This window comes from Gymnoscopelus microlampas, assembly GCF_963454915.1.
Source record: "Gymnoscopelus microlampas genome assembly, chromosome: 2".
NCBI classification, from domain to species: Eukaryota; Metazoa; Chordata; class Actinopteri; order Myctophiformes; family Myctophidae; genus Gymnoscopelus; species Gymnoscopelus microlampas.
The window spans coordinates 22,067,910-22,095,849 of record NC_139939.1 but is presented as its reverse complement, the minus strand read 5'-3'; the positions used below and the strand labels follow the sequence as shown (position 1 = coordinate 22,095,849).

Here is a 27,940-nt window from a genome sequence, read left to right as displayed (position 1 = left end):
AGATCTGATACATAGACCTATTTTATTTTATTTATTTTATTATTTATTTATTTCGCCTATAATTATATGCCCAAAATTGGGATGCCATGGTAAAAGTGTAAAAGAAAAGAAAAGAAAAGAAAAGAAGAAAAGAAAAGAAAAGAAAAGAAAAGAAAAGAAAAGAAAAGAAAAGAAAAGAAAAGAGTGAGAGTGAGGGTTCAAGTGCTCAGTGGCCAAAATATGCCAATGGTTTGAAAATACAACATGGTCTAGGACCAAATACCCTACTTATGCAGGCAACACACATTTACATAACCATATCACCAGGGGACTACAAGCACTGAGTGAATGCAACGATTGGATGTGCCAGCATTTTCTTCAAATTAAAAACAGACAAATCTGTAGTAATTATTTTTGGAGCCAAGAAAGAACGATAATAATTCAGTGCTAAGCTTCAGTTGGTAATGCTATAAAACCACAACCCACGCCAGCAATCTTGATGTAGTCATGGACTCAGACCTGAATTTAAACAGCCACATTAAGACAATTACAAAGTCAGCCTACTATCACCGTAAGAATATTCATCAAGGTTTAAAGGACTTGCGTCTCAGGATTTGTAAAAACTTACATTACATTCATCTTCAGTAGCCTTGACTGCTGTAACAGTGCCTTAGGTTAAGGTTAGGATTAGGGATAGGATTAGTTATAATGGGGCCAGTCGGACCAATGGAACATCGGAATAATGACATGGCACTGTCTTTTTACATGTCTTCCTTAATGTCTCTTAATGTTTTGTTTAAAGCACTTTGGCCTTGTTGATGAGATGTGCTATACAAACACATTTGGCTTGCCAAGCCTTGGCATATCTAATCCAGTAATTCTCAAAAATGTTCTTTTTTTTTCAAGGACCCCCAGTTCGACCCCCAATTTGATAGGAGTTTCCAGAAAAACTCATATTTTTTATTTTAAAAAAAGAATAAAATCCTGTTGCTACATAGCAACCTCTAAAACGACACAGATGCTTTCCCGTTTTTAAAGTATACTTTTTAAAAAATTTGAATCAGGGACACCAATCTACATCGTAAAATCCTAGTGTGTACAAATCCATTTGGTTCCGATTTGTACTCAAATAGACCCATAAGGTTCCATTTACTTTGTCAACATGTGCAACAGTTCAATTAACCCAGCGATGATCCCAACAATGGCCCCCCCACCCCTTACCTGGAGACCACTTAACTTTTCGAGTGGACTCTCCACGCGCGGCAACGTGATGAGAGGCAGTCCAAAGGAAACCTCCGGCCGCTGCATGCAGGGGGGCGGACCCACCATGCAGGCTAACTGGGTGGGACGGAAATTGTTGATCACACATGTCACCTGGTGGAGAGCAGAAGAAAGACAGATGTACCTCAAGTTCAACACAGCACAGTGATACGTGTTTCCACAGTGGATATAGAAAGTATCTGAGTCACTAAGCTGAGCCATGGCCAGCATTTCATCTCAGGGAGAGAAATTACAGATGGTTCTCTAAGTTGTTTAGTAAGGATGCCATGCATGTCCATCAATCTGTATGTACAGTTTACAAGGTTCGATTTGTAAAAACAAAACAGAAAAACAACAACAACAAAACAACAACAGGGGTACATTTTCTTAACCACTTAAAGTTAAACTCCTCCTTGCAACATGCAACTACTTGCAACTACTCGCAACCATTATCCCCAATGGCAGTTGCAAGGAGTTGCATTGGTGTGACATGGCCTTAAAACTGTTCTGTTGCAAGGAGTTGCGACTAGTTGTATTGGTGCGGTTTGGCCATGATTCACTATTTTTGAATTAAGAAATAATGGAATATTTTTTTTACCAAAACAGGCCACCAGGTTAACATACATCTTAAGATCATAAATATCAAACATATCAGACAGTCCTAATTTCCCAAAAAGAAATGCATGTATTTAATTCAGTCTGACCGAAGCAGGCATACTATACAACTTATACCCACCAGCGATACAAATCAATGACTAGAGAAGAGGATATCAAAAGTAGAGGCATGGACCCCCCCACCACACCAAATCGAACCCTGACAGCATATTTGCGTGTATGTCTTTGTCCTGTGAAAACATATGCATGTTCTTTCTCAGCAGGCATGCAGCCATACCCTCCAGTGAAGGATCCAACCGTTATCTCTTCCTCCCACCATCTCTCCTCAATCCCCTTCATCTCACTTCTCTTGACACTCAGCTCTCTATCTGTTATATGCTGTGCTATATCTACTGCTGCTTCCATTCTATCCTCCCCTCACCCATCATCTCCTCTCTATCTTTGATGACTCCATTACTCTTTTCTTTGCCAGTTCTTGGCATCTCCTGTTCGACTCTCCAAGCATCTGAAACCAATTGGTGGTAATTCGGTAATTCGGCAGTCTTTCTTTTTTACAGGGTGGCTGAAAGCCGGCCACGTCTACAAACAGACCTGTACCTAGTCATGCTTGACACTTCTCGACACTTTTTCCTCATTGGCTGGCCTCTAAGCCAATGAGGGCTCGCCATCCTCTCAGAATATGGGATCTGGACACACGGCACAGCACAGCGGTGTCAGATTTCACTTACCAGAGCGGGAGAGACAGAGAGAGAGCACAGTGGTGTCCGATTTCACTTTAAATTTTCACACACCAGAGCACAGTGGTGCTGCTTTGTGTGTGTGTGTGTGTGTGTGTGTGTGTGTGTGTGTGTGTGTGTGTGTGTGTGTGTGTGTGTGTGTGTGTGTGTGTGTAATTGAAATCTGACACGGCTGTGATCTCTCTCTCTCTCGTGTGCGCGCTGGTAAGTGAAATCTGACACCGCCGTGCTGTGCCGTGTGTCCAGGTACCATAGTCTGAGCACGCTTGGCAAGACTTAGCCGTGAGTGTCTAAACGAAAGTACCAGAATTTGGCGGAAGTATACTGCCCCAGGAAATGACGTTGAAGCTTTACAAATCTGTTTACATTCTCCGTGAAGGAAACGAGTCTTGTGATTGGTCCAAAAAGATTATTTCCGGGGGAAATGCGTACGGCGGAAGTCCTGCCCCTATAGACACTCTCTGCTTTAGGTCGTGACCAGGCTTATCTCTTCGCAGATGATTAAGGCTGGGAACAAGGCTATAGTCTGAGAGGATGCTGAGCCCTCATTAGCTGAGAGGCCAACCAATGAGGAAAAAGTGTCGAGAAGCGTCAAGCATGACTAGGTACAGGTCTGTTTGTAGTCAGGCTGGCTTTCATGTCAATAAATATAAATGTCAGTCTTGTTTTAACATTTATTTATCCAGGAAAGGTGAAGAGGAATTGTGTTAGAATTATACATTATATTGTCATTATGTTCTTCACCTTTTGCCTTATGATTATGTTCTGACATTTTGCATATTATAAGAGTCACGATGCCATGGCACAGGCCTGGTATCTATTGTTTTGAGAATCGCTTGTTGCTAATGACACAAAACAGATTATCTCTTAGCGTGAGTATAATTATGGTCTGATACCTTCTGTTCGTGGCAGAACTACTTTACCACCGATCTGTGTGTCTAATGTACTTCTCCCCATGATATAATGTAATTGAGGCATAACCATCACCACCTTGAAATAGTGTCTCCAACTCCTCTTGCCTCATCAAATACTGATCTAGACAGAAGGTTCAATGAATACTATTTTTTCAGCAAAGCCCATTGCTGAAATTCTCATACACTTAAACACATTCACACATGATGGGAGTCTTATACTGTCCACTGGACCAGTTGAGGGTTAGAATAGTTACTTAAACATTGAAACCCATTATGCTTCATTGACCGGGGTCCCCCGGTGGTCCATATTTGATCCCCTCTCTTTTTTTCGAGAGTTTTGGGTCGAAATATAAACCATATGATTGCCAGCAGACAGCCTCTCTACCCACTCAGCTGTGACCACTGCATCCCCATCAAACGCATTGCACCCAACTCTCCCGCCTCTGTGTATTCACCCCTCTTTCCCTTCCGTCACCCCCTCTCTCATCTCCTTCTTACCAAGAAGGCAGCGATGGCTCCTCCAGTGAGGTATCCAGCCAACACATCGCCCCAGTGGTTTCTGTGCTCGGTCACCCTCACCACGCCCACCAGCACGGCCAGGGACAGCACCACCAGACACAGCGTGGGCTTGGTCAGACGGGTGCCTTTGGTCCGGAACACCAGAGTCACGTACATCTAGAAGACAAGACAGTCACACAAGCAGAGTGAGTGTGACCAATGACCATTCTTTTCAAAAACGCAAACCGGGACCCTAAATCACTTTAAGCGGATTTAAAAAATAGCAAAAATGGCCAATCTAAAAGCGTGTTAGCCCATGTAGATCTGCTATTTTCGCTACTCTTGACAATTTCTTTGATTTTTTTAATTGTATTTTTATTCAAATTTTCATCAGGATGGGAGACAATTGTTTTAGCATTTAACACACCTAGTGACTTCACCTTTCAACAGAACAGAACACAATAAACATAGACTCAAAACAAGTGTTATTATTTTAATTGTGGTAAAAAACCCGGACAATGTGGTAATAAAAAAAACAGGCTATTATAGAGCTTGAAACCGGGACAATCCCGGCCAAACCGGGACATTCTTTTTCACTTGAGAATGAGTTGAATCCACTCACTGTGTCTGATCTGTGTTTTGTCATTCATCATTGCATGAAATCTCTCTTGCATTGGAATAGGCTACTAGAGCCTATCACACTCGCTCTCAGGACCGTCTGATGCTTGAGATCCCGCATGTCTCTACAGAACTCGGAAAGACTGCTTTTAAGTTTTGTGCCCCACATGGAACAGTCTACAGGGTCTGCTCAAGTCACTCGTTCCTCTAGGACATTTTCAGTCTGACATTGACATATCAATGATTTTAATTGCACCTGTTTTAATTGATGTTGATAAATTGTGTGATGCAATTTATTTTTAACTGTCTGTTTCTTTTAATCATTCTCATATTTTTTGTGTGTTTTCTCCAAACTTGTCTCTGCACCAGTGGAAAAGAGGGTCATAACCCTCAGTGTGTTTTCCTAGAATTGAATAAACGTTGATTGATTGATTGAGTGTCGAGTCCAATCTGGAATACACTGGTTCCGTGCCAGCGTTTTTAAAGGTCATGCAATGCGGCAGATGTACAGATGGTGATGGATACTATCATAAGAGTTAATTATTCAACCAACCAACTTTAGGTTTGTGTTACAAGAGCACACATCTCCACATAACCTACACACTCACATGCACACGCACGCACGCATGCACACGCGCACACGCACGCACACACACACACACACACACACACACACACACACACACACACACACACACACACACACACACACACACACACACTCCTCCAAGCGCCATGTCTGTCTTCACCAGCTGCTTGGCTATCTGAAACCCTCCGAGCTGAGTGAACATACCTCAGAACAGCGAAACTGTCCAATTACAGTACATTCATTTCTTAATTCAGTCCTCTGCCTCTAACCAGAGGAAGCCCTTCTCCACCTTCTCCTCCCTCCTAAACCTATCCCCCTCCTAAACCTACCCCCCCCATCTGTCTCTGCTGAAGAGTACCTAGTTTATTACGAAGGCCCATTAACATTGCCCCTGATCTACTCCCATTCATTACCGCCATCACCAACTCATCCATAACTTAATGCTGCGTCTTCTCAACCTTCAAGTCAGCCAGTCAGTCACTCACTCACGAAACCAACTCTCTGACCTCTCTGACATCAAGAAGTACATCCTGGTTTTCACTGTTTTCATTTCTTTCTTGAACAAGGTGTTTCTTAGCAGCTCTCTCCATCTCATCTCGCTTATCTGGAGGATTTGAACTTACCATTAACCAAAATCTGTAGAGGGCACTGTGGAGTAAATACAAATAATTTCTGTCTCGCTGACATATTTTATTTTCTGCCCAAAAAGTGTATTTTACAGAGTAGGTGGGGTGCTGAGAGGCTTCCCACCTCCGAGAATAGACTTTCAACAACACAAAACAGCCTTTGCTTCGGTGAGTAGCGAAATGGTTTTGTTTATTTTCACTACTCTTGAGCACTCGCAGGGCAGTGGAATTCTTTGTACAAGCGCAGAGCGAGGGGTCTTCCAGGGCGTTAGAGGGAACTCACTAACGCTCTGAACCAGGGCTAGGCCAAACCATAATACTGGGCTGCCTTGCCAGCAGTCATGTGCAGAGGGCCTTTGATTTGGTTAATGAGAGCTAATAAGACACCTGCTAATTATCAGTTGTAGTCTCAGCTGTGTTGTCCAATCTTGAGTTTACCAGCATCACTCCACAAACCAACTCCTTTGCAGAGAGACCACAAATCATTGTACAACTCTGCCAATTACCTTGCTACCAATGACTGGAAGTAAAGCCACAGTCCTCCTCATTGTGTAAACTGCATCCTGACTCAGTGTGTTTTTGCTGACACGCCAAGGTGGCACCATCATATCCAAAACTAATCAGCCTGTAGTCCTTTAAGAGTTACAACAGACACCAAATGCCACGGCACAACCTCCCATCCCCACTTCTGGCTCCCTCCACTGACTCCCAGCCGCTGTTGTTGCAGTTGCATCATGCATCCAATTCTAAATTAGTTCTGTCAGATTTGTAATTATACAATGTTGTGAATAATGTTATGTTTGATCTTGACAACAAAACAAAAAACACAGGGGAAAACAGAGCCTAAGGTGGAGCTGGAGTGTAGGTGGGAGAAACAAAATGGAATGTGCAGCTTAACCCATTAGACCTGAGGCTGATTCTACAAAATACACTTTTCTGAAAAACTTATCTTGCTATAGAATCGTCTCTGTCGGGTGGAAACCTCATACAGGTATGTCCAAAACTGTAACTTTTCAGGATTCAAATTCAAAAATAGCAAAAGTAGCAGATGTCGAGCTTGCGGATCTGCTACTTATGATACTTTTGTGTGATGCTGTAGTATGATAAAGTAGGGCGTTAATTTCCCCCCAAAAAACACAACAAAGTTAAAATATGGAGATAAGAGGTTTCTCCCCGACAGCAACGATATATAGCTAAAATAAAAAATGACACAGATGCTTTCCCGGTTAAACAAACAGACCCCCTAATTAGTCAGCTGCTAAGTCTGCTCTAAGTCTATATGGCCTTTTTCTACCAGTGACAGAATGCACATGATGAATATGCCTCTATTTCTATCAACTAATGGCTCACACGGTACATTATGCAAACCTGACCAGCCCAGGCGCAGATGGCCAGGTCGGACGTTAAGTCCACTTTTATATAGTTCATTATAATGTTATCCTGTTCCAGTGGTGGAAAGTAACTGAGTACATTTCCTTAAGTACTGTACTTAAGTACAATTTTGAGGTATTTGTACTTTACTAGTATTTCCAATTTCCAATACTTTCACTTCTACTCCACTACATCTCAGAGGCAAATATTGTACTTTTACTCCACTACAATTATTTGAAAACTTTAGCTACTAGTTACTTTTCAGATATAAGTGATACTATTATGAAACATATACTGTATCAACCACTTTAGCCCTATTTCATACATAGGCTATTTGAAAATAGCCGATCTACAAGCTCACAATGCGAAGCGTTGTGAGCTTGTAGATCTGCTATTTTCAAACACTTTTATTCAAGTGAATTTTGAATTCTGGACTTTTACTTAAGTAAAGAATTTGAGTACTTTTTCCACCACTGTCCTGTTCTAATTAGTATTTATTGATTGAATACTTTATTTAACGATTATCAACAGTACTGTGTTGACTTGTAATGTCATTTTTGTTTCATGCTGCTATGTTGATTGGAATGACTTCATCTTGACAGGCCCTCTTGACAAGAAGAGGTCACTGTGACATTAGGCCCTCTTGATTAGAAGAGGTCGTTAAGTTGAGGCAGGTGTGTGAGTTAAGTTAACTGCACTGGATACAGAGCAGCTGTGTGAGCCTGCAAACAACATTTTTATGTTAGAAGCAGCAGAGAGTGCATGTTCTTCATTTCTGTGTCCAATTTTGGATGTTTTTCAAGTAACCTTCTATATACCTTCACCAGGAGGCAATGCTGTAAGTTAAAATTCATGTGGAAGCTATAATTTCATGTCTTAGTGACAATTTCATGTATGCATAATTAAGTTGAAAAATGCCAGTTAATGATTATTTTGTATTAAAACTGATTGTATTTTACAAGCTACTGTAAAGAGGACAATGACAGCATTTCATGTTACATTGTACGCTATGTTTGATTTCAGTTTTTACTCCATGACCTGTAATAATGAAGAATCTTCAGTAAAAGAACAAGTCTTGCATCACGACTCTGTCATCATTTCTATGGGAAGTGGAGTTTAGCTCGCTGTTGAGCTCAAGTTTTAAACTTTGTATGTTTTTTTTGTACATTAATGCCCTACTTGTCCTACAAAGAATGTCACAAGTCCCCAGGACTTTTTTGTGTTATCCTTTTAGCCCAAAATGTCTGACTGTACCTTGTGCTGTTTACATTTCTGACTAATAAAGTATTCAATATTCAAACACAAAAAAGCTGTGAAAAAGCCTCTAATTTCTATTTCTAATCTAATTTCAAGGACTCGCTGTTTGATATGCATTAGGTCACAAACCTCCATTTGATAAGATTTGTATCTCTTGGATCCCAATCTACATTGTAACTCTAAATCAAGTATTGATTTAACTCTAAATGGAACCAAAATGTACCTGTACAGTACGTGTCCATTTTGTTCCATTTGTACACTCTCAGAGCTACAGACCCATTTGATTCCTAACTATAAATCATTTACTGTAGCTGGGGACCCCCTGGAACCCCCTCAAGGGCCACTGGGGGTTCCCCGGACCTCATGTTGAGAGCCAGTGGCCTAGAGTTCATGTTGATAACTGAGGTCTTGGACTTCGTAAATTACTATTTAGAGCGTCTGCAATGTAAACTGGAGCATCAGGAGCATGTAAAGTAACTTTACACAGGAGTAGTGTAAAGTAACTAAGTACATTTACTCAAGTACTGTACTTAATTAAGTATAATTTTGAGGTATTTTTACTTCAGTACTTTTACTTCTACTCCGCTACATCTCAAGAGGAAAATATTGTACTTTTACTCCACTACAATTATATGAAAACGTTAATTACTAGTTACTTTGTAGATTTTGATTATTATAAATAAAACACACATTAACCACTTCAGCCCTATATATGTTTCGGCCATTTGAAAATAGCAGATCTACAAGCTCACAATGCGTCGCAACGCGACGCATTGTGAGCTTGTAGATCGGCTATTTTCAAAGGATTTGTGTATACAATTTGAACTTGTGAAATGGGACATTCTGCACAATGCGTACTTTTACTTTTGGTCCTTTAAGTCCATTTTGATACCAATACTTGTGTACTTTTACTCAAGTAGATTTTGAATTCTACTTGAGTAGTAGGACAGAATTCCGGACAGATTATTTCTACATTGCCGTTTTGATACCTTTACTTAAAGTAAAGAATGTGATAAATCCTGTAGTGTAGGTACTAAGCGACGTGCGCATGACGTCATTAAAATAGCGTACCACCAAAGATAAAATCACCCCTGCTCTTCACCCCTGCCCCCAAAAAAAACAGGTTCCTACCACGGTGTAGACCGCTGAGTAGAGGCTGAGGGCCGCGTCTTTGGAGGGGAAGGACTTGCGTGCGGAGGCCACCAGGTAGGGGTTGCCTGTGCAGGCGCGCTGCTCTGTGATGTACTGCAGGGGAGAATGACAGCCCAGAGCCGTGTAGTTGGGCTTACAGGCGGACAGGAAATGAGGTGTCTGGTTCCCCGTCACCACCTGGCCCGCGTTGGCGAAGATAGTGGTGGTGAAGAGGCCGAAGGAGTAGACACCTGTGTGGGAGTATCGGAGAGAGAGAGAGGGAGGGAGACAGAGAGGGAGAGAGAGAGAGAGAGAGAGAGAGAGAGTGGGTGAGTGCGTGAGTGAGTAAGTGAGAGACTTGACTGACTGACTGACTGACTTGAATCAGGGGGTGAATGAGAATGGAGAAGAAGTGAATAATTGAACAAAGATAGAGTAGTTGGAAGGGATCATTCACAACATGATGAAGTGACAAAAGGAGGATGGAATATCAAAGCAGTGAGTGACAGAGCCACTAGAATAAGATTGATGTCTGAAAGAATAAGGGCTGAAATTAAATGGACTCTAAAGGGCTTTACCGTGATATCTGTGGGTTTAGGGGTTATAATTATGTCCCAGTTTCCAACTAGGAGGTTTGTCTTTTTTACCAATTCCTAAGTACAGTTAATAATATTAATTGACCCTCACTCTGTGGCCATTTATCTCTTACATCAACCCGGGAGGTGGGAAACCCCACCCGGGGAAGGGTGAATATGGTCAATGTAGAGGCTAAAGTTACGAGTACAAGAGATAGCAGACAATGAATAGAATAGCAAATAAGTGGGAGTGGAAGTGAAGGCAAAGTTGACTCAGTTTGAATCCTTGGAAGAAAACTATTGAGGATTTCTAATCTGTAGGCCTGCAACTAACCGAGGAAACGTACGATCCTGCGGAGGAGGGGGTTGAAGTAGCAGCAGTCAGCTGTCACTATGGTCTTCTCTTGAGCCCCCTCCGACTTCACCAAGAAACCCGACACCTCCCCGATCAGGATCTACGAAACAAAAGTAAATAAATAAAACGTTATTGATGTAGCACTTAACAATACGCTTCACAATAAGTAAAAAATACATCCATATACAGTATTAAACAGATTAAAAAGAGATAAATAGAACAAGCAAAACATATAATACACCTATAGACCTTGCTCAGATGACCTGAGGTGCCTAACAGGGTTATAAAAGATCAGTAGTTCACTGATACATTGTGGAAGATAGAGCAGAGAGAGATAATTGTCAATTAATCAATCAATCAATCAATTTAACTATCAGCATGCTAAAATATTCTCGATATACTCAATACAGTAATGCTTAATTTATGCTCCGTCATATTATGCAGATGCAACCCGTTGTGAGCGTATTGATCTGCTATTTTCAGTGCACAACATCACTCTATGACAAAGTATAAAGTAGGTTTAATGATGCATGGACCTCAATGTCTCCCCAAAGACCCAACGTTCTTTACCAATTACTTTTATTTTCATTCCACTTCAACAAAACCTACAATAAATCAGAACAGGATCACCTCATTGGAAAAAAAACAAAAAACAATAACACAAATCTTCTCTAATCGTGGCCCCTGGAACGAAATCTTTTCAAATAGGGTCTGTGGCCGGATATACATCAATTTGGGGGTCCTTGACATGAAAGTGTTTTAAAACCACTGCTATAGCCTTATTTTTCCAGAGAGGTAATCCTGTTCCCCTCATGTTTCTATCATGTCCCCAAACACCATAACCATGGCTTTGGCCTCAACCTCAAATATCCTCCTACAGCGAGCAGACACCCAAACATCGGAACATGTTTACGGAACGTCTTGGCAGTTTGAAAACATTCCGCTCATTTCCATTGACGTGCGTGGTAAATTGATTAACATCAGTCAACACATTCGTTAATAGCCCACCACCACGCTCCGAATAGCGAACCTCGCTGATCACAGAACCCCATGCTGACAGACACATGGCGGATAGATGTGGGTTATATCCTCATGCAATATGCATGGACCAGAGCCAGGAGGCGCGTGGGATGATGCTAATGCACCAAAGCTTTCAGTATGATGTATGAAGGGCTCGCTTTTTTGGGGGATATAGCACTGATGCTGATACTGATACTCATCCTGATATTCAGAATGCCTAATGAAGGGCTTGTCGCGCGGTGAGGGTTTTTTGGGTATATTTGGGGGTATATTTACGTAGATGAGTCATGATTGTCAATCAATGGCCTTCTTGTACTGTGAAATGACCTCAATTCAGTTTCGGGTTAGACGTTTGGCAGACACTCTCTCATCCGGAGTGATTTACAAATGTGCAAGGCAGGGGTCAGCTCCTTTAACATTGTGTGCAAGTACAAAAGGGTAAGTGGTCAAGGACTTACTGCTAAGAGAACAAGAATATGCTGCAAAGTAACCAGTGGTGTAAAGTAAGTAAATACTATATTTACTTACTTTATACTTTTACTCTATACTTTTACTTCTACTCCACTGCATCTCAGAGGCAAATATTGCACTTTTTACTCCACTACAAAAAACTTTAGTATACCTACAAAACGTCATGCATTAACCACCTCAGCCCTATGCATACTTAGTTATTTTTTTTAAATAGGCGATCTACAAGCTTACAACACAACGCATTGTGAGCTTGTAGATCTGATATTTTCAAAGCATTTTTATACATTTGGAATATGTTGAGAAATATGATATTCTGCTAAATGAGTGCTTTTACTTTCAGTAGTCAATTATATTTTAATGCAAATACTTTTGTACTTTTACTCAAGTCAATTTTGAATACCGGACTTTTACTTGTAACAGAGTGTTTCTACATTGTGGTATTGGTACTTTTACTTAAGTACAAAATGTGAGTACTTCTTCCACCACTGAGAGTAACTACCTGTAGGACACACAGTAAACAGTGTCTGTCTGTAAAACATACCTGGCATAATTCATTCTAATAGTCAACATACAGTAAGTGCAGACAAGCTACACCTTAATGCAGTAAAACTATCCCAATAGAAGGGTGAGTGTTACAGTACTTTGAGGCCTGAAGTTTTGGGAGAGTATAATTGAGGCTTACCGCCTGAAGAATGACAATTTCAGCCACAAGGGGGCAATAGTAGCCCAGAGGTTAGAGAAGCAGACATGACTAGAAGGCTGTCAGCATGAATTCCTGGATCTGGGAAAATGTATGAATAATAGATATTTTTCATAGCAGACATTTTGACCTGTCATAGGTGGTTAAATGCAGATGAATGTAATGACATTAATTCTGAGTCTACTTAAATTGAAGTGTTATTGCGTGCCGGACAAGTCCTGTCCAGTTACTTGCAGTTAACATACTGGCACAAAGATTGCTTCAAAGATGGTTGGCTACAGCTGTTTGCCCTGCTATGGCATGTCAAAATGTCTGCTGTGCAAAAAGGTCTTCTCTCCTCTGCTGGGACAACTCAAGGGCCTCTGACTTGAACAAGGCTGCACCAGGGAAGAAACTGGTGGAACAGCGACAACAGTAGAAGGCTGTGCTGACCCTCAGAAGCCCTTACACGTGAATTTGTACTGTTACTAATAGTGCATGAAGAAGGATGCTACAAAGCCTTTTTTAAGGAATACCTCTTCAGACACAAAGGATAAAAACTGTGAAAAATCCTGAATAAATATAAGCTACCAGTGATAAAATTGATTAAAAGTTAATCTTTTCAAATAAAAACGAATTATCTTATTTTCCAAGTGGAACTACTTTTAATGATAGGCGATTTAATATAATGATATGACACTGGAGTCTGCTTATGAGATTATGAGATATCTTGAGTGAAGATATCTTGGTGTTAGACTCCAGTGGCTAGAGCACACATGGGCAACATAGGGCCCGAGGGCCAGACCCGGCCTTTGCACCATCTCAATCTGGCCCGCCAGGCCGCCACTTCCTCAAAGGAAAACAAAACGACCCGCCAAAACTCTAAATGATAAAAGGCAGCAGATTTGTAGCTAAATTAATTTAACTCGATCGAAAATATTGTCAATTCATATGTAAAATTTTAGTCCATACCTGTATTCCACTGATGCATGTAACTGTATTTACTAAAAGGGTCAATATCAAATGTTTATAATTGTCAAACAGTCTGCCTTGAGTCCATATTTAACAATGCAATGGTCATCAGTGACTTATGAAGTGGAACAAGTGACAAGATATAAATTAGTAGGCTAATTTAAAAGTTGATAATGCATTGAGGTTGATTGTTTTATATAGCCTAAGTAATCTTTTCATTGTGACCTAACCAAATTCATGCAGTTTTAATGTAATTCAGCACTATGTGTTTCAGGTTTCGGCTACTCGCTCACTTTATCAAAGTCAGTATGGCCCTCTGAGGATATGTCATCGGGTCCGTCATATAGTTAGGTCTCGTCTCCCAGAAAGCATGGATGCACTCAGCAAGTTCACGGAAATATGCACATTGGATCTTGAGACAGGCTATTGTGAAGTGGAAATTGTGTAATTAGTGGACTAATGGTGGCACAAGACAAAGGGCCATGTTTTGGAACACTAAGATCAGTAGAGGGGCCACGAAGCTGCACAGAACATTTCAATGCAATCCATTTTTTTCAGATATTGAGATATTGTGTGGGAGTAACTAGCAGTGGTTCCCAACCGTTTGTGGGTCAGGGCACACTTGAAAATGCCAAAGGCGTTCGCAGGAGGGTGGGCGGGATAGGTGGGCTCCTAACCTCGCGTCACCAGACTTTCCACCTCGGAGGAAAGCCTGGTATTCGTTCTAAAACTAGCCGTGTGATCCGGTTTAGAAAAAAGGAAAAAAAATAATTGTGGTTCCGGTTGGCGTCACATTATTTTTGTTCCCACATAATGCGAATCAATTAGTTTAGTCTCGCTAGTCGCGCTACGAGTTAGAATAGAAAACGGACACACCAAGTTTTAAGTTTTAAACTAGAGGAATCATTTTGGAGGTTTCACACACTGTACTAATAAAATATACGTACATATTACATATTCCCAACACCAAAGATTGGATTCATGGCTTAACATTTTGAGCATACTAGAGGCAGTACATGCCACAATGAAAATGACTCATCTTAACCACCACTGAAAACAATCCAGAAGCATCACTACAGATATGTTAATGCGTGACGGCAAAGCATAGATAGAGGTTTTTTATCATTCCTGCAGCTGCTATGGGCTCAGTGGACTTGTTAAGAGGATATTGGCAAATGCTGCCTCGCCATGTAGCACTACAGATTGGACTGATGGCTACGATCCAGTGCAAAGCCCTGGTTCCATTATCAAATTATCTGCTGCTTACAACAGAAATGACCCAGTCCTCACTCCTAGAAACAGGCTGTGAATAGCCTCTGATAGGGGCCAAGAGACTTTCATATAGCTTGAGTCTTTATGACACCAAGCTATGGAAATTCATTGTTTATTCATTGTCATGAATACACATAATCTGTAACACAGGTGATGTCTAACTGTAAAATAACTTCATTTTCCACAATACACTTTAGTTAAGGAGATATCGTCGGGGTGGAAACCTCATTATGTTCAAAACTGTTCAGCTTTTCAGCTTTCAAATTCCAAAATAGCAAAAGTAGCAGATCTACAAGCTCAAAACTCATCGCTTAGCCGCATTACGCTCTAGCAGTGTTGATTTTGACAGGACATTTTGATTTAGTTGAATACAATTCGGTTTAGTTTTAGTCATATTTTAGTAATCTGAAATGTTTTACTTTTAGTCTAGATTTAGTCGACTAAATATCATAAGATTTTAGTCGGCTATTTTCAGCATGCAACCAAGTGTATTAATGTATTGTGGCGGGCCTTGATGGCGTCATAATGGCTGATTTTACACTTGAGTTGCATGCTGAAAATAGCCTATCTACAAGTCCACAATGCGTCCCAGCGCGACGCGTTGTGAGCTTGTAGATCTGCTATTTTCAGAGCGCAACCCCTGAGCGCAAACAATCAAACATAAAATGACTTGTCTTAGTCCTACTGGATCTCTTCTCCACTATAGTCCCTCTCTGACATTTTAGTCTAGTTTTAATTTGTTGACAAAATTGTCCATATATTAAGTCTTAGTTTTAGTCATCATAGCTTAGTTTTTATTTCGTTTTTTTTTTTCATAAAAATGTGAGACTTGGAGATAATATAATAGTTTCTGCCTGAAAACAGCGATATGAATATGCATGTGAAAGCCAACGGTGTAGTGTTGGTAGTCATGAACGAGACAGAGGGTGGGAGAGATTCTTTGTGAGTGAAGTGTGGACGTCCTGCTAAGTATATGAATAATGTAATGTTAATAATGTACGAGCCCTTGGTTAGTTGTTTCTCTAGCTAGAGTTTTTGAAACATTTTGTTGAGGTTTTTAACTAAATTATTCATTTTTACTGAGCATGACTGACTATGCAGCACTTAAAAACTTTCAGAGCATGTATTCCTTCCTGGCGCGCAAAAAAACACAAACTAAACCTGATGAAATGTAATTGCATAGCTTTGACCGTTGAATATGCAAATCCACCTAAATCCGCCCTACCACTTACTGTTAATGGAAAATGGTGGCTGAAACCACAAAGGAGCCACTATACATTCTTGTACTCTCTGTTAATATCAGGCGGCCATAGCTGAATGAGTAGAGCAGTGGTTCTCAAACATCTTCATTTCAAGGACCCCATTTTTTTATATACAAGTTTCATCTCAGGGACCCCAATCTACACTGTAAACGTCTCAGTGTTGTTTTAACTCTGAGGGTATACAAATCGGAATTACAGATCCATGTAACACAATGTTTTAACACAAATCTTCTCTTATGGGGGTCCTTGGCACAAAGTATTTTCAGATGGGGGTCCGTGGCCAAATACATATCAATGTCTATAAATCACAAAGTCTGTAAATCAGTAAGTTCCCGGTACAAGACCTCTAACTGCTCCCCAGGCGCTGTATTAATGGCGCCCACTGCTCTTAATAGTTACTATCTCCATATTTCAACGTTTTATGTTTTTTCGTAGATTCATGTCCTACTTCATCATACAAAAGTGTCAAACAAAAGTAGTGAAAATAGCAGATCTACAAGCATGTGGACAGATGAGGTTTTCACCCGACAGTGACGATATGTTGCAGTGTGGGAGAAGAGCTACTCAGATCCCTACTTCATCATACAAGTGTCACACAAAAGCAGTGAAAATAGCAGATCTACAAGCTCACAACGCGTCGCAATGCAACGGGTTGTGAGCTTGTAGATTGGCTATTTTCAGTATTTTAAAATGTTTTTTAAACAATGAAAAAAAAGGAACAGCTTTGGACATACAAGGTTTCCACCCGACAGCAACGATATACGAATAGCATGTACTAAAAACAAAACATGCATCACAAAAACATGAGTCACGTAAATAAGGAAAACAGGTTTTGATGCGGCAGTTTTTAAGCTTGCACTCAAAAGCCTGTACTGTGGTCAACAGGAAGGCTAATGCTGATTAGAGGAGATTACTGCTGTGCTGATTACAATCAATCTGCATCATTAACTATTTATCTTAATGCTACTTTATGTCTATTCTACTCTTGCTGATTGAACTTCAAATTTTACAATTGGCTCGAATGGGGCAAGCAATCTAGAAGAGGGTCCTATAGTCTACTCTTGCACACCAATGAACTGATCAGAACCAAATTGCTTTCGAGTAAGCCATGGAAGTAAATCCCTGAATATTTTATTACTTTTTAGAACTTTAATTTTACACTGGAAGAAGTCATACATTACTTTGAGTAAATGTACTTTTCCATCACAGAGTGTAGATTGTGAAAGGTTGGCTTCGAGCTCAGATATCATCATCAGGTTATCTCACTCAGAAATGATTCTCCCCATGGCTTCGTTTCGGTACAAACTCTAACTAAAGTCTGGGACTTAAAGTCAAAGATCACATTCTGTTGTTCCAGCCAGGGCTGGAACAGCACTACACCTGTAGCGTTAATCACAATAGTGCAATATCACACTTTTTATAACTTTCAGCGCTTGATGACGTTAACGACCGTGTTGAGCAAAACAGATACAAAGCGACAGAGCGTATTTTTGTATCTTTATATCTGCCTGTGTGAACGCAGCAATGCCATTTGTTGTTTTGTTTTTTAAGATATTTTGTGGGGCTTTTTCTGCCTTTATTGATAGGCACAGTAGACTGACAGGAAACGGGGAGAGAGGGGGGTGACACGCAGCAAAGGTTGTCGGGATCGGGAGTCGAACCCACGACACAGTCAGGCTGGTGTCCAGCCTAGGTGCCCAGACGGTTACGCCAACCGTCCGGGCCAACGCAGCATTACAGTTGGTAGGAAGTACTGAACATTTTGTCCCACCTGTATCGTTACTCTGTCCCACTCGAAATGTTCCTCCAGTGCTCTTCGGGCACCATGCCACAAGCCTCTGATCTCACTGCAATTTGGAACCTCTAAACTTTTAAAGCACTCAATAGACTGTTAGACACGCTGTTATAGGCTGTGTCTGTTTTTAGGTTGAGTTTTGCTCAGGGTAAGAGGCGAAGTTTCAGAGACGGCAGCCAATTAGACTACGTTCTGGTAGGAACTTCTTGTCTGGATGACATTGTATTTTTCTTTAGTTTGTCTTCATTATGTGTGTGTGGGTGTGTGGTATGTACAGGTGTGTGTAGGAAAAACGTATAAAGAGAGTGTGTATATTTGTATTGCTATACTTGTGAGGGCCAAACGTCCATACACAAGTATAGTAGAATGTTTGTTTTATGGTTAAAAAACAATGTTTTTTTTTGTTAAGCTTATAAATAGAAAAAGATTCATGTTTGGGTTACGGTTAGGATTAGGTTTAGGGGTTAGTGTTGGAGTTATGGCCGATTTATTATTAGTTTAATGCCAGTATACCAAAAATAGCAGCTCTATACGCGCAGTGCGCCGCGTTGAGACAAAAAAAAACAACATATAGACTTGGCAGATGGAAGATAGTATACTTTTAGTTTCTGATTGTTAATTCCTAAATCCTCGTTAGACAGATAGATTCTGAAAGCGTTCCCATGTTGATTGCCGTTCTGCTTTACAGTCCTTATGCTGAAACTTGTCAAACTGAGCAGCGCTTTGGCAATACCGTAATGCTAGCTGATCACGCCAAGGAATCCTATTGAATTGAATTGATTCGAGTGGGAGGTTTGGCAGGAAAATACATTAATTGAGCCTATACTGTATAATATGAAGACGGTAAAATATAGAAAATAGTTGTGTGCGTATGCATGGGGGGGGGGGGTTCTCTCTGGTGTCTTAAATGTGTGGGTGCGTGCGTATGCGCGCGCTTGGATGTGTCGAAGTTAACTTTGTGCATTCTGGGCTTGACAACAGATAAGGATGCTGATCAAAGGGAGGATGTCAGAGGATAAAAGCAGAGAGGGAGAAACGAGAGAGAGAAGGAAACTCACTTCGACACTTCAGAGCACTTCACAATAATGCAGTCTGTTTAGTGCCAGTACAGTATAATCAGCCCATGATGTGTGCGCCGCAGCACTGCTGTCTGGAGACGGGGACCTTTTGTGTTATATGTCACAGTGGAGGAAGAGGTACTCCGATTTTTTTACTCGAGTAAAAGTAGCAATTCCACAATATGGAAATACACAAGACAGTAAAAGTCATGTATTACTTCCCTCAGTTACTTGAGTATTGGCTTCAAAATATACTCGAAATTTGAAGAAATATCCCCGAAAATAGCACATCTACACGAAGTAACTTAAGTTTGCTAATAATTGTAGTGGAGTAAAAGATACAATATTTGATGAGTAGTAGAAGTATTGAAAAACAAAGCAACAAAAAAATGTAACTTAAAGGAGCACTATGTAACTTTTCTTTAATGAATAAAATGTAATTTTGTCCAAACTGTAGAGTATGTTATAGAGTAATAGAATATAACTTATACAATTGGGGTGGTTGCATTTTGTCTACCTGCTCTTCTATTGAGATATTTAGATCATGTCAAAGGTCATATCTCACCTAGACAAAGGATCTGACACAAATTCTGACCTGATGACCAAGATTCAGTTTATCCCCTGAGCAAGCAGGCAGGCTCTATTACATGTAGCTCAATGGTAAAAATGTCAGCACTTGTGCAGGCAACCGGGTTCAAATCCGGGGTAGGAGAGGAAAGTTACATAGTGCAGCTTTAAGTACAGTACTTGAGGAAAGGTACTTTTAAACTTTCCCGCAGTGTCGTATTGTTACATACAGTAGGCACAAGCATAGCTTTGACTTTAACCCTCACGCACGCACCCACACACACGTGCACACACGCACGCACGCACAATGAATATTGACATTTACACAGATACATAAGCATACATAAAATGCACATATACACATAATATACATAATACACATTTACAGATGCACATCCACACATTGAATTATGCAATATGATCATTTTTATTATGTTGACAAGAGAACATGTGAGCAGGTCCAATTAACAGTAGCGTTTCAACTCATTCTTATGCGTATGCTTAGGTTTTTATGCCTCTTGAATATCCCATTAATCCCTAACTAGCTCTACTCCCTACTTCATAATTCATGATTCAGGGCAGCGATTCAGGAGTCCCGAGTCGGTGTTGGCTAGACCTCACTCTCACAGCGTATCGCATCGCATCCATGGGGCTTGGATGTGTTGAAATGAACACATACAGTACTTGTGTACCATTAAGACTGGGAAGGCATCTGTGTCATTTTTAGATTTCTTTGGCTATTAAAACAATAGCAGATATACAAGCTCATAGCTCGGCACCGAGTGCCGTGCTATGAGCTGGTAGATCTGCTATATTTTTTTTAAATCTTGAACATGTGCAAATTTTTGAATATGTATTTTTTTCAAGCAAACATTTGTAACTCAAAATCTTTGCTTCTGGGGATTCTACAAATGTCTTCTAAATCCTAACAGTTTTTTGAAAAAACGTAGCTGCTGTTGCTATAATATCAGTGGTTCTCAAACTTTTTCATGTCAAGGACCCCCAAGATTATCTGTATTTGGTCGCGGACCCCCATCTCAAAATATGTTGTTCCAGGGACCCCCCAAAAGCAAAAATGTGAAGAAAAGATTTTGAAAAAAATCGCTAAAAAATATATATATATTCAAAGATTTTCACGATTTTTCAAAAATAGCTGATCTACAAGCACATAGCTTATCTGCTATTTTTTAATAGCCAAAGTATAAGATAATGGTTAAAGTGGTTACACAGATGTGTTCCCGGTTTTAATGGGTTACACATGACCTGTGTCTTATGTGTACCTGTATGCCAAATGTCCACACAAGATTACAATTTGAGAAAAATGGCAAAGGTTTGTAAAAATGGCATTCATAAACTTGCCGTCCTACCTGGGCACTTCAGGAGAGACTACCCAAATAAAACACTGGAGCACTCCACTGGTCTGCACACATTTACTATTTTGCAGTGGTGACTGACGTTTCGACTTCCTCAGAGTTAAACAGTAACACAAACGTGTGTGTACTGCCTGCAGGTGTACAGTATGTATCTGTCATTGAGGGTCCCACTTTGTTAAAAAAAGGAAAACATAGCAGTCAGTGCCAGTGGCTGTGTGTGTGACTTTTACCAGGCCTTGCAAAACAAGCCTACGTAAGACTTGCATGAATATTTCATACCTGTCCATCCACATCCCTGACCCAGTGATCCAGTTTATACTCAGATACTGTACACAAACTGTATGTGTGCACACTCACCTGCACACAAACATGCATGAACCCGTGCACGTACACACACACTCGAGCACACACACAGGCATGCACGCACACACAGTATTCTGCGTTGGTAACCATGACAATTGAGCCTCTTCATCACCCACACTCCATCCATCAGCCTTCAGTCTCCTGCTTTCATGCCTCCCTGTGTTTCCTGGGCAGCTTTCCCAGCTCTTTTTTTGGGGAGAAATTGGGTGACAAAAACATCTCCCTTTTTCATATATACCGTTGCTGTCAGGGTAGAAAGCTCTTATCTACATATTTTAACGTTGTGGTTTTTCGTAAATTAACGCCCTACTTGATCATACTACAGCGTCACACAAAAGTATCAAAAGTAGAAGATGTACAAGCTCGAAACGCGGCGCGAAGCGGCGCGTTTCGAGCTTGTACACCTGCTACTTTTGCTGTTTTCTTTTCTTTTAATCCTGCAAAGTAAGAGTTTTGGACATATGAGGTTTCCACCCGACAGAGAACGATATGCTCTCTCAATCCCCCTTCCCTGATAGCATTACATTTCATAGTATCTATTCTCATCTCTCTCTCTCTCTCTCTCTCTCTCTCTCTCTCTCTCTCTCTCTCTCACCAAATCCTGTTTAGACACAGCGAGGGTCTTAAACCATGGTTTGAGGTATATGACCCCATTCTTCATGTGTTCTTCACATTTCCTATGTATGTTCCTTCCTCTCCGCTCCTTCCCTCACTCTCTTCATCCACCCCTCTCCTTCTGTTCCTCTTAATCCTGTTCTATCCTTCTCTTCCTCTCTCTCTCTCTCTCTCCTCTCTCGTGCTTTGTCTCCTGCCATGTCTATGTTTTTTCCCCTCATAGATCCATCTTCAGTAGGAAACAGGAGGGGGGATTCTCTACGCTACATCTACACATGTTAGGCTTGTGATCACTCGGTCAGCACATCTTGCAGGATGACAAGGTGGGCGTTGGATAGATACAGTGGTGGGAGAAGTACAACGTTGGGTACAACGTTTTACTTGTGTAATAAGACTATTGGCATCAACATATACTTACAGTTCAAAAGTGAAAGTACTCACATTTTTCTAAATGTGTTAAACATATTGAAAATAGTTGTCTTGTTCTGTCAACTAATTGCCGATCTATAAGCTCACAACTCGTCACATCGTGCCCCGTTTGTAGATCAAATTTCTATTTATTTAAAAAAACAAAGTAAAACATAGGCTTAATTGGTTAACGCAAGTAAGCAGCTAGTACTGTAAGTAAAGCTGTCCAGTAATTGTAGTGGAGTATATATTTGCCTCTGATACTGTATGTAGTGTGGGAGTAAAAAATATAAAGTATTGAAAATGGAAATACTCAACTAAAGTAAAAGCACCTCAAAATTGTACTCAAGCACAGTAAATGTACTATGTTACTTTCCACCGCTGGCGTGGATAGATAACAGTGTGTTCGTCTTGTTCAGTCTCTTGTAGATGGGATTGACACTGACGGGTAAAGCCATGATTATCCCTCATTATCCCCCGGATGTTTTGTTTTCTCACTGCACTGTTCCATTTTTTAAGAGCTGCAGATGACGCACGTCACAGATCTGTCTCTCGGTCACTCACACTCACACTCATGCACACGCACACATGCACACGCACACGTGTGGGTAGATACAGACAAGTATAGCGTTGCTGTCGGGCAGAAACCTCTTATCTCCATATTCTAACTTTTTGTGTTTTTTTGTAAATGATCTACTGGATCATACTTAAGCGTCACACAAACGCAAACACACAAACGCGTCAAGAGTAGCAGACATACAAGCTTGTAGATCTGCTACTTTTGCTACTTTAGAATTTGAATCCCGCAAAGTAACAGTTTTGGACATATGAGGTTTCCACCCGACAGAGACAATAGACATGTCGACACGTCTTCTCATGTCAAACGCAAAGACGCAAAGAAAGAGAGAGAGCGACAGGGGGAGGAAGACGATGTTCAATTAACATGCAAGCCCATCTGGAGAGGCCTGCGAGACAAACAGCATACTTGAGACAGCCCATGGATGTTGTGTGTGTGTGTGTGTGTGTGTGTGTGTGTGTGTGTGTGTGTGTGTGTGTGTGTGTGTGTGTGTGTGTGTGTGTGTGTGTGTGTGTGTGTGTGTGTGTGTGTGTGTCTGTGTTTGTGTCTCCTCTCCATGCGTATGCTTATAGCGTGCACTTTTGTTGTCAGTGTTTTTCCATCCCTCTGTCTGTCCTCTATCCAGGGCCAGCCCATCAATCATTGCATCATCCATCAACTCCAATCACTTCCAAATAAATACACCTGTGCACCTTTCATCAGTTTTTTCTCCCTTCCACCGTGACCAGAGAGAGAGAGATAGCTCTGTGTTTGTGTTCAGACCCACAGTCTTTTGTGTTAAATTCAGGCCTGTTAGTGTATGTGTGTCTCAGCCTTCTTTTAAAGCATTTTCAGTTTCTATCAGGGAAACTTAGTTAAGATTTGGGGTATACGATTTACGTTTCATTACATAGTCATATTATGTAGCCACCCCCTGTATTTGTGTTTGATAGTTAGTGTAGTACGTTTTGTTTTTGTTTAGGGATGTTATTGTTTGTTGTTCAGTAGTTAGTGGGTTTTTGTTTTTTATTGTAGTTTCATTTGGCACTCACCAGTCCTTTTCCCCCTTTGTTTTTGTTCTGGCACATCACTTAATAAAACACTAAATTCACTTTATCCATCAGTTTTCCTCCACTCATTTTAACTGGATATTATATTATTGTCCCGTAACCCCTAGACCCCTAGAATTAAATTAACACTGAGATTTTACTACAGACTTTTACAGCTGTAATCTGTAAGTCCCTCTTGCCCACTTTGATTACTGTATAGGAGGCCTCACTGAGGCTTTGCTACATCCACCTGTGTGGTGATTTAACTAGGTAACCAATCACCAGACAACAGTCTTTATGAGAGGAGAGAGGGAAGTCTTTCCCTGAGAAACAGTCCCCTCTCTTCCTGTACAGTATATCCCCCAATCCAATTTCTACATACAGTATGAAGCTCCATTATTTATGAACAGTCATTCCCAGGCTGAACAGCATGCCAACTGCTTGCCATTTCCCATGCAGGCATAGAACTGGATTGGTATGGTTGTCAGTGCACGTGTGTGAAGGTAGTGTGTGTGTGTGTGTGTGTGTGTGTGTGTGTGTGTGTGTGTGTGTGTGTGTGTGTGTGTGTGTGTGTGTGTGTGTGTGTGTGTGTGTGTGTGTGTGTGTGTGTGTGTGTGTGTGTGTGTGTGTGTGTGTATTCCCAGTGATGTTTCAGCATACTAGCAAAGATGTCACTTACAATCAAATGGAAGGGAAGCTAAAGAAAAAAAAACAAGAGTTTCATTTGAGGATATTGCAACAATTCCAATATTTATGAACACTGATGCTGTCTCTGTATGTGCATGTGTATTATGTCATTTAATTATATTATATATATATATGTGCTCTTAGCAGATTTCGAGATCTTTGGTAGAATGATTATACATTCTAACTTTAATCTAACTTTAACTTTTATAGGGCACTAAATATGTGTGAAGTTTTAAACAGAAATACTGTCTAAAAGTATGAATAAAGATTTTTTTGTTGTTGTATCTACTTTATAGACCATACAGAATGGGAAAACGTTGACACTCTACATCTCAAACTCACTCTGAACACAGATATATATATATCCGGTTATCATAACTGACACACTAATAATATGAGGACATTGCCAACTGTCTAGTTGGCACCATGGTGGGCAATTAACTGAAGAACCAGGCTGGAGATGTGATAGTGTGGGACCGGACAGCGTTGAGGGAAGTGGCTGTCCAGCCATTCACAACCCTGTGTGTTGTGAGGATATTATATACTGTAGGAAGTGGGCCCCCAAATCATTTGTAATACACTAACATTTGAATGATAATATTAATATGACCAACATATATGTAAAAAAAAAAAGGTTGAGGTAGCCTATGTTTTCTTTAAAACCTAAAACCAAATGTTGTTTTCATTGTGAAACCAATAGGAACCTAAAGTATAGGCCTACTATGTTAGTTCCATTTATCCAAGCCGGAACACAATGGATTGATTGATCGTTCAAATACAAATGCTCTGAAAATGCACGTGGCCCACCCTTCTGACGACGTAACGGCTGCCATGTTAAGTGGCCCACTTGTGCATCAAGTGGGCCCTGATGCACAAAAGGTTGGGAACCACAGGTATAGATTTTTTACACATTTGTCATTCAATGCCACATCTGGAGACTGTATTTCATGAAATAACATCACTTTGTATGCACACCAAGGCTGGAAATGTTCATCATTTTGTCCACATCACTTCCCTTTGCTTTGCTCATATTATGCGCATCATGGTTGAACTGCATTACAGACTATTTAGAATTCTCTGCAACTCTCTGAAAGATTGTAAGCTCCAAAAGCAATATCAGAATAATCAGATTTTTTTCGTTTAGTTTTTCCGCCACCAAAACGCCACTCCTGAGATGATAAGTGAACTTGCACTGCAATGATGTGTAGCAGAAGTCTATCCTTTTCATCAAGTACACACGGTAAAGTGTTACTTAAACTCTAAGAGAGTAAAAAGGGACCCAAGTGGACCTGTAAGGGTTGAAGTAACATAAAAAAAAACACAGAACCTTTCTGTGCAGGTATCTGCACTCCTCCTCATGCTGGGATTTACAGTCCTGTTTCATTATTTATGCAGGCTCTTCCAAAGGCTTCGCAAACAAACTCGGAACAAAACGGTGAGCAAGCACTGCACAGCATGGGACACCGTCCCTTGTTACCTTCTCTCCACTCGCCTCTTCTTCTCTTTACTCGGTTGCTGCCCTTGCTTCTTGTTCTCTCTCTCTCTCTCTCTCTCTCTCTCTCTCTCTCTCTCTCTCTCTCTCTCTCTCATTCATTGTGTTGCGTACTCCTCTCTTTTCACCATTACTTCTCATGTTGTTCGAGAAGAATACAGAGGAGCTCTTTACTTATTGGTCGTCACTATTGAGCATTGTCTGTCTGGCCCACAATCCCCTTTCGAACCCTGGTCTCCGAGACTACATTTCTACTCCTCATCCAAGAGGCAATCCCCATTTGACCGGTTGTGTTTATGAGCACAATATAGTTATATTGGATTAATATGCTGTACCATACAGAAAATAATGTTTTATTCATTCAAATAAGTTCTGTCCCTATAACCAAAAATAAATGTGGAGAAGCAGCATTTAGTTTTTATGTACCACATATCAGGAACAAACTCCCAGAAAGCTGCAGGTCTGCTGTCATTCTTATTTCTTTAAAAAAAAGTAAACAACTAAAGACCTTTCTGTTTGCCCCTGCCTTAGATTGAGTTATTTTTCTATTTTCCATTCTCTTTTCTCTTTATTTGCTGTAACTGTATCTATGCATGTTTACTTCTTTTGTTTTATGCATCCTAATGTAATTTTATAATGTTATAAATGTGTTTCCTTTGCTTGATGTTCTGTGGAAAGCACATTGAATTGCCTTGTTGTTGAAATGTGCTATGCAAATAAAACTGCCTTGCCTTGCAAAATAAACTCAAGCCAAATTTGAATGCATTGCCATTTCCCACGATTGAATTGATATGCATGAGGAAATGTTTGTACAGTGTGTGTGCGTGCGTGCGTGCGTGCGTGCGTGCGTGCGTGCGTGTGCGTGTGTGTGAGTGTGAGTGCGAATGTGCGAGTGAGCGAGCGTGAGTGCGTTTCTGTGCCTACCTATGATAGCCTACTAGAATTGGTTGTAACATTACCCTTACATTACTGTATTACCTGAGCCAGGGATCATGAGTGTAGTGTGAGATTTACATTCTCTCCCAGTCGCATATTTACCCAACTCACACATCAACATGCGCACACGCAAACACACACACACACACGCACACGCGCACACGCACACGCACACGCACGCACACACACACACACACACACACACACACACACACACACACACACACACACACACACACACACACACACACACACACACACACACACACACACCCTATAACTAGCTCTTGGGCAGTGGAAATGCATATGTAGCGCTTTAGCATACTCCTTTTCCTAACACCGCTCTGGTAATTACCACTACAGGCAGGAGCTGGGGTGCTGAGATCCCCTCAGTGCTGTGTGTGTGTGTGTGTGTGTGTGTGTGTGTGTGTTTATATGTGTGTGTGTGTGTGTGTGTGTGTTTATATGTGTGTGTGTGTGTGTGTGTGTGTGTGTGTGTGTGTGTGTGTGTGTGTGTTTATATGTGTGTGTGTGTGTGTGTGTGTGTGTGTGTGTGTGTGTGTGTGTGTGTGTGTGTGTGTGTGTGTGTGTGCGCGCGTGCGTGCGTGCGTGCGTGCGTGCGTGCGTGCGTGCGTGTATGTGTGTGTGTGTGTGCGTGTGTGTGTCTTACCCACATAAAAAGGCCACGAGCCATCATATTACATATTAAAAATTAGTTTCTAGTTAATTGTGCTTCTAATCTTTATAGCACAGCTTGATCATGGGTGGGGAAAAAACATGCCTCATGCGTTTAGCATATTTGCACTCAGCATAATTAAAACACAATTAAAACATGTGGGG

At 40.8% G+C, this 27,940-nt stretch overlaps 1 protein-coding gene across 2 annotated transcripts in view; it reads right to left on the bottom strand.

The window, feature by feature from the left end:
- The window catches only part of plppr2b (phospholipid phosphatase related 2b), an 85,691-nt gene that overhangs the window by 524 nt on the left and 57,227 nt on the right, over positions 1 to 27,940 (bottom strand). Inside the window, exons 4-7 of one of the 2 annotated variants that reach the window (XM_084079430.1) lie at positions 10,505 to 10,625; positions 9,596 to 9,846; positions 4,004 to 4,180; positions 1,217 to 1,353 (exon numbers count right to left, since the gene is read on the bottom strand). In XM_084079430.1, coding sequence (XP_083935556.1) covers positions 1,217 to 1,353; positions 4,004 to 4,180; positions 9,596 to 9,846; positions 10,505 to 10,625 — 686 coding nt within the window. Of the gene's footprint in view, positions 1 to 1,200; positions 1,354 to 4,003; positions 4,181 to 9,595; positions 9,847 to 10,504; positions 10,626 to 27,940 lie in introns of both variants that reach the window. The other variant, XM_084079431.1, reaches the window with a different exon arrangement.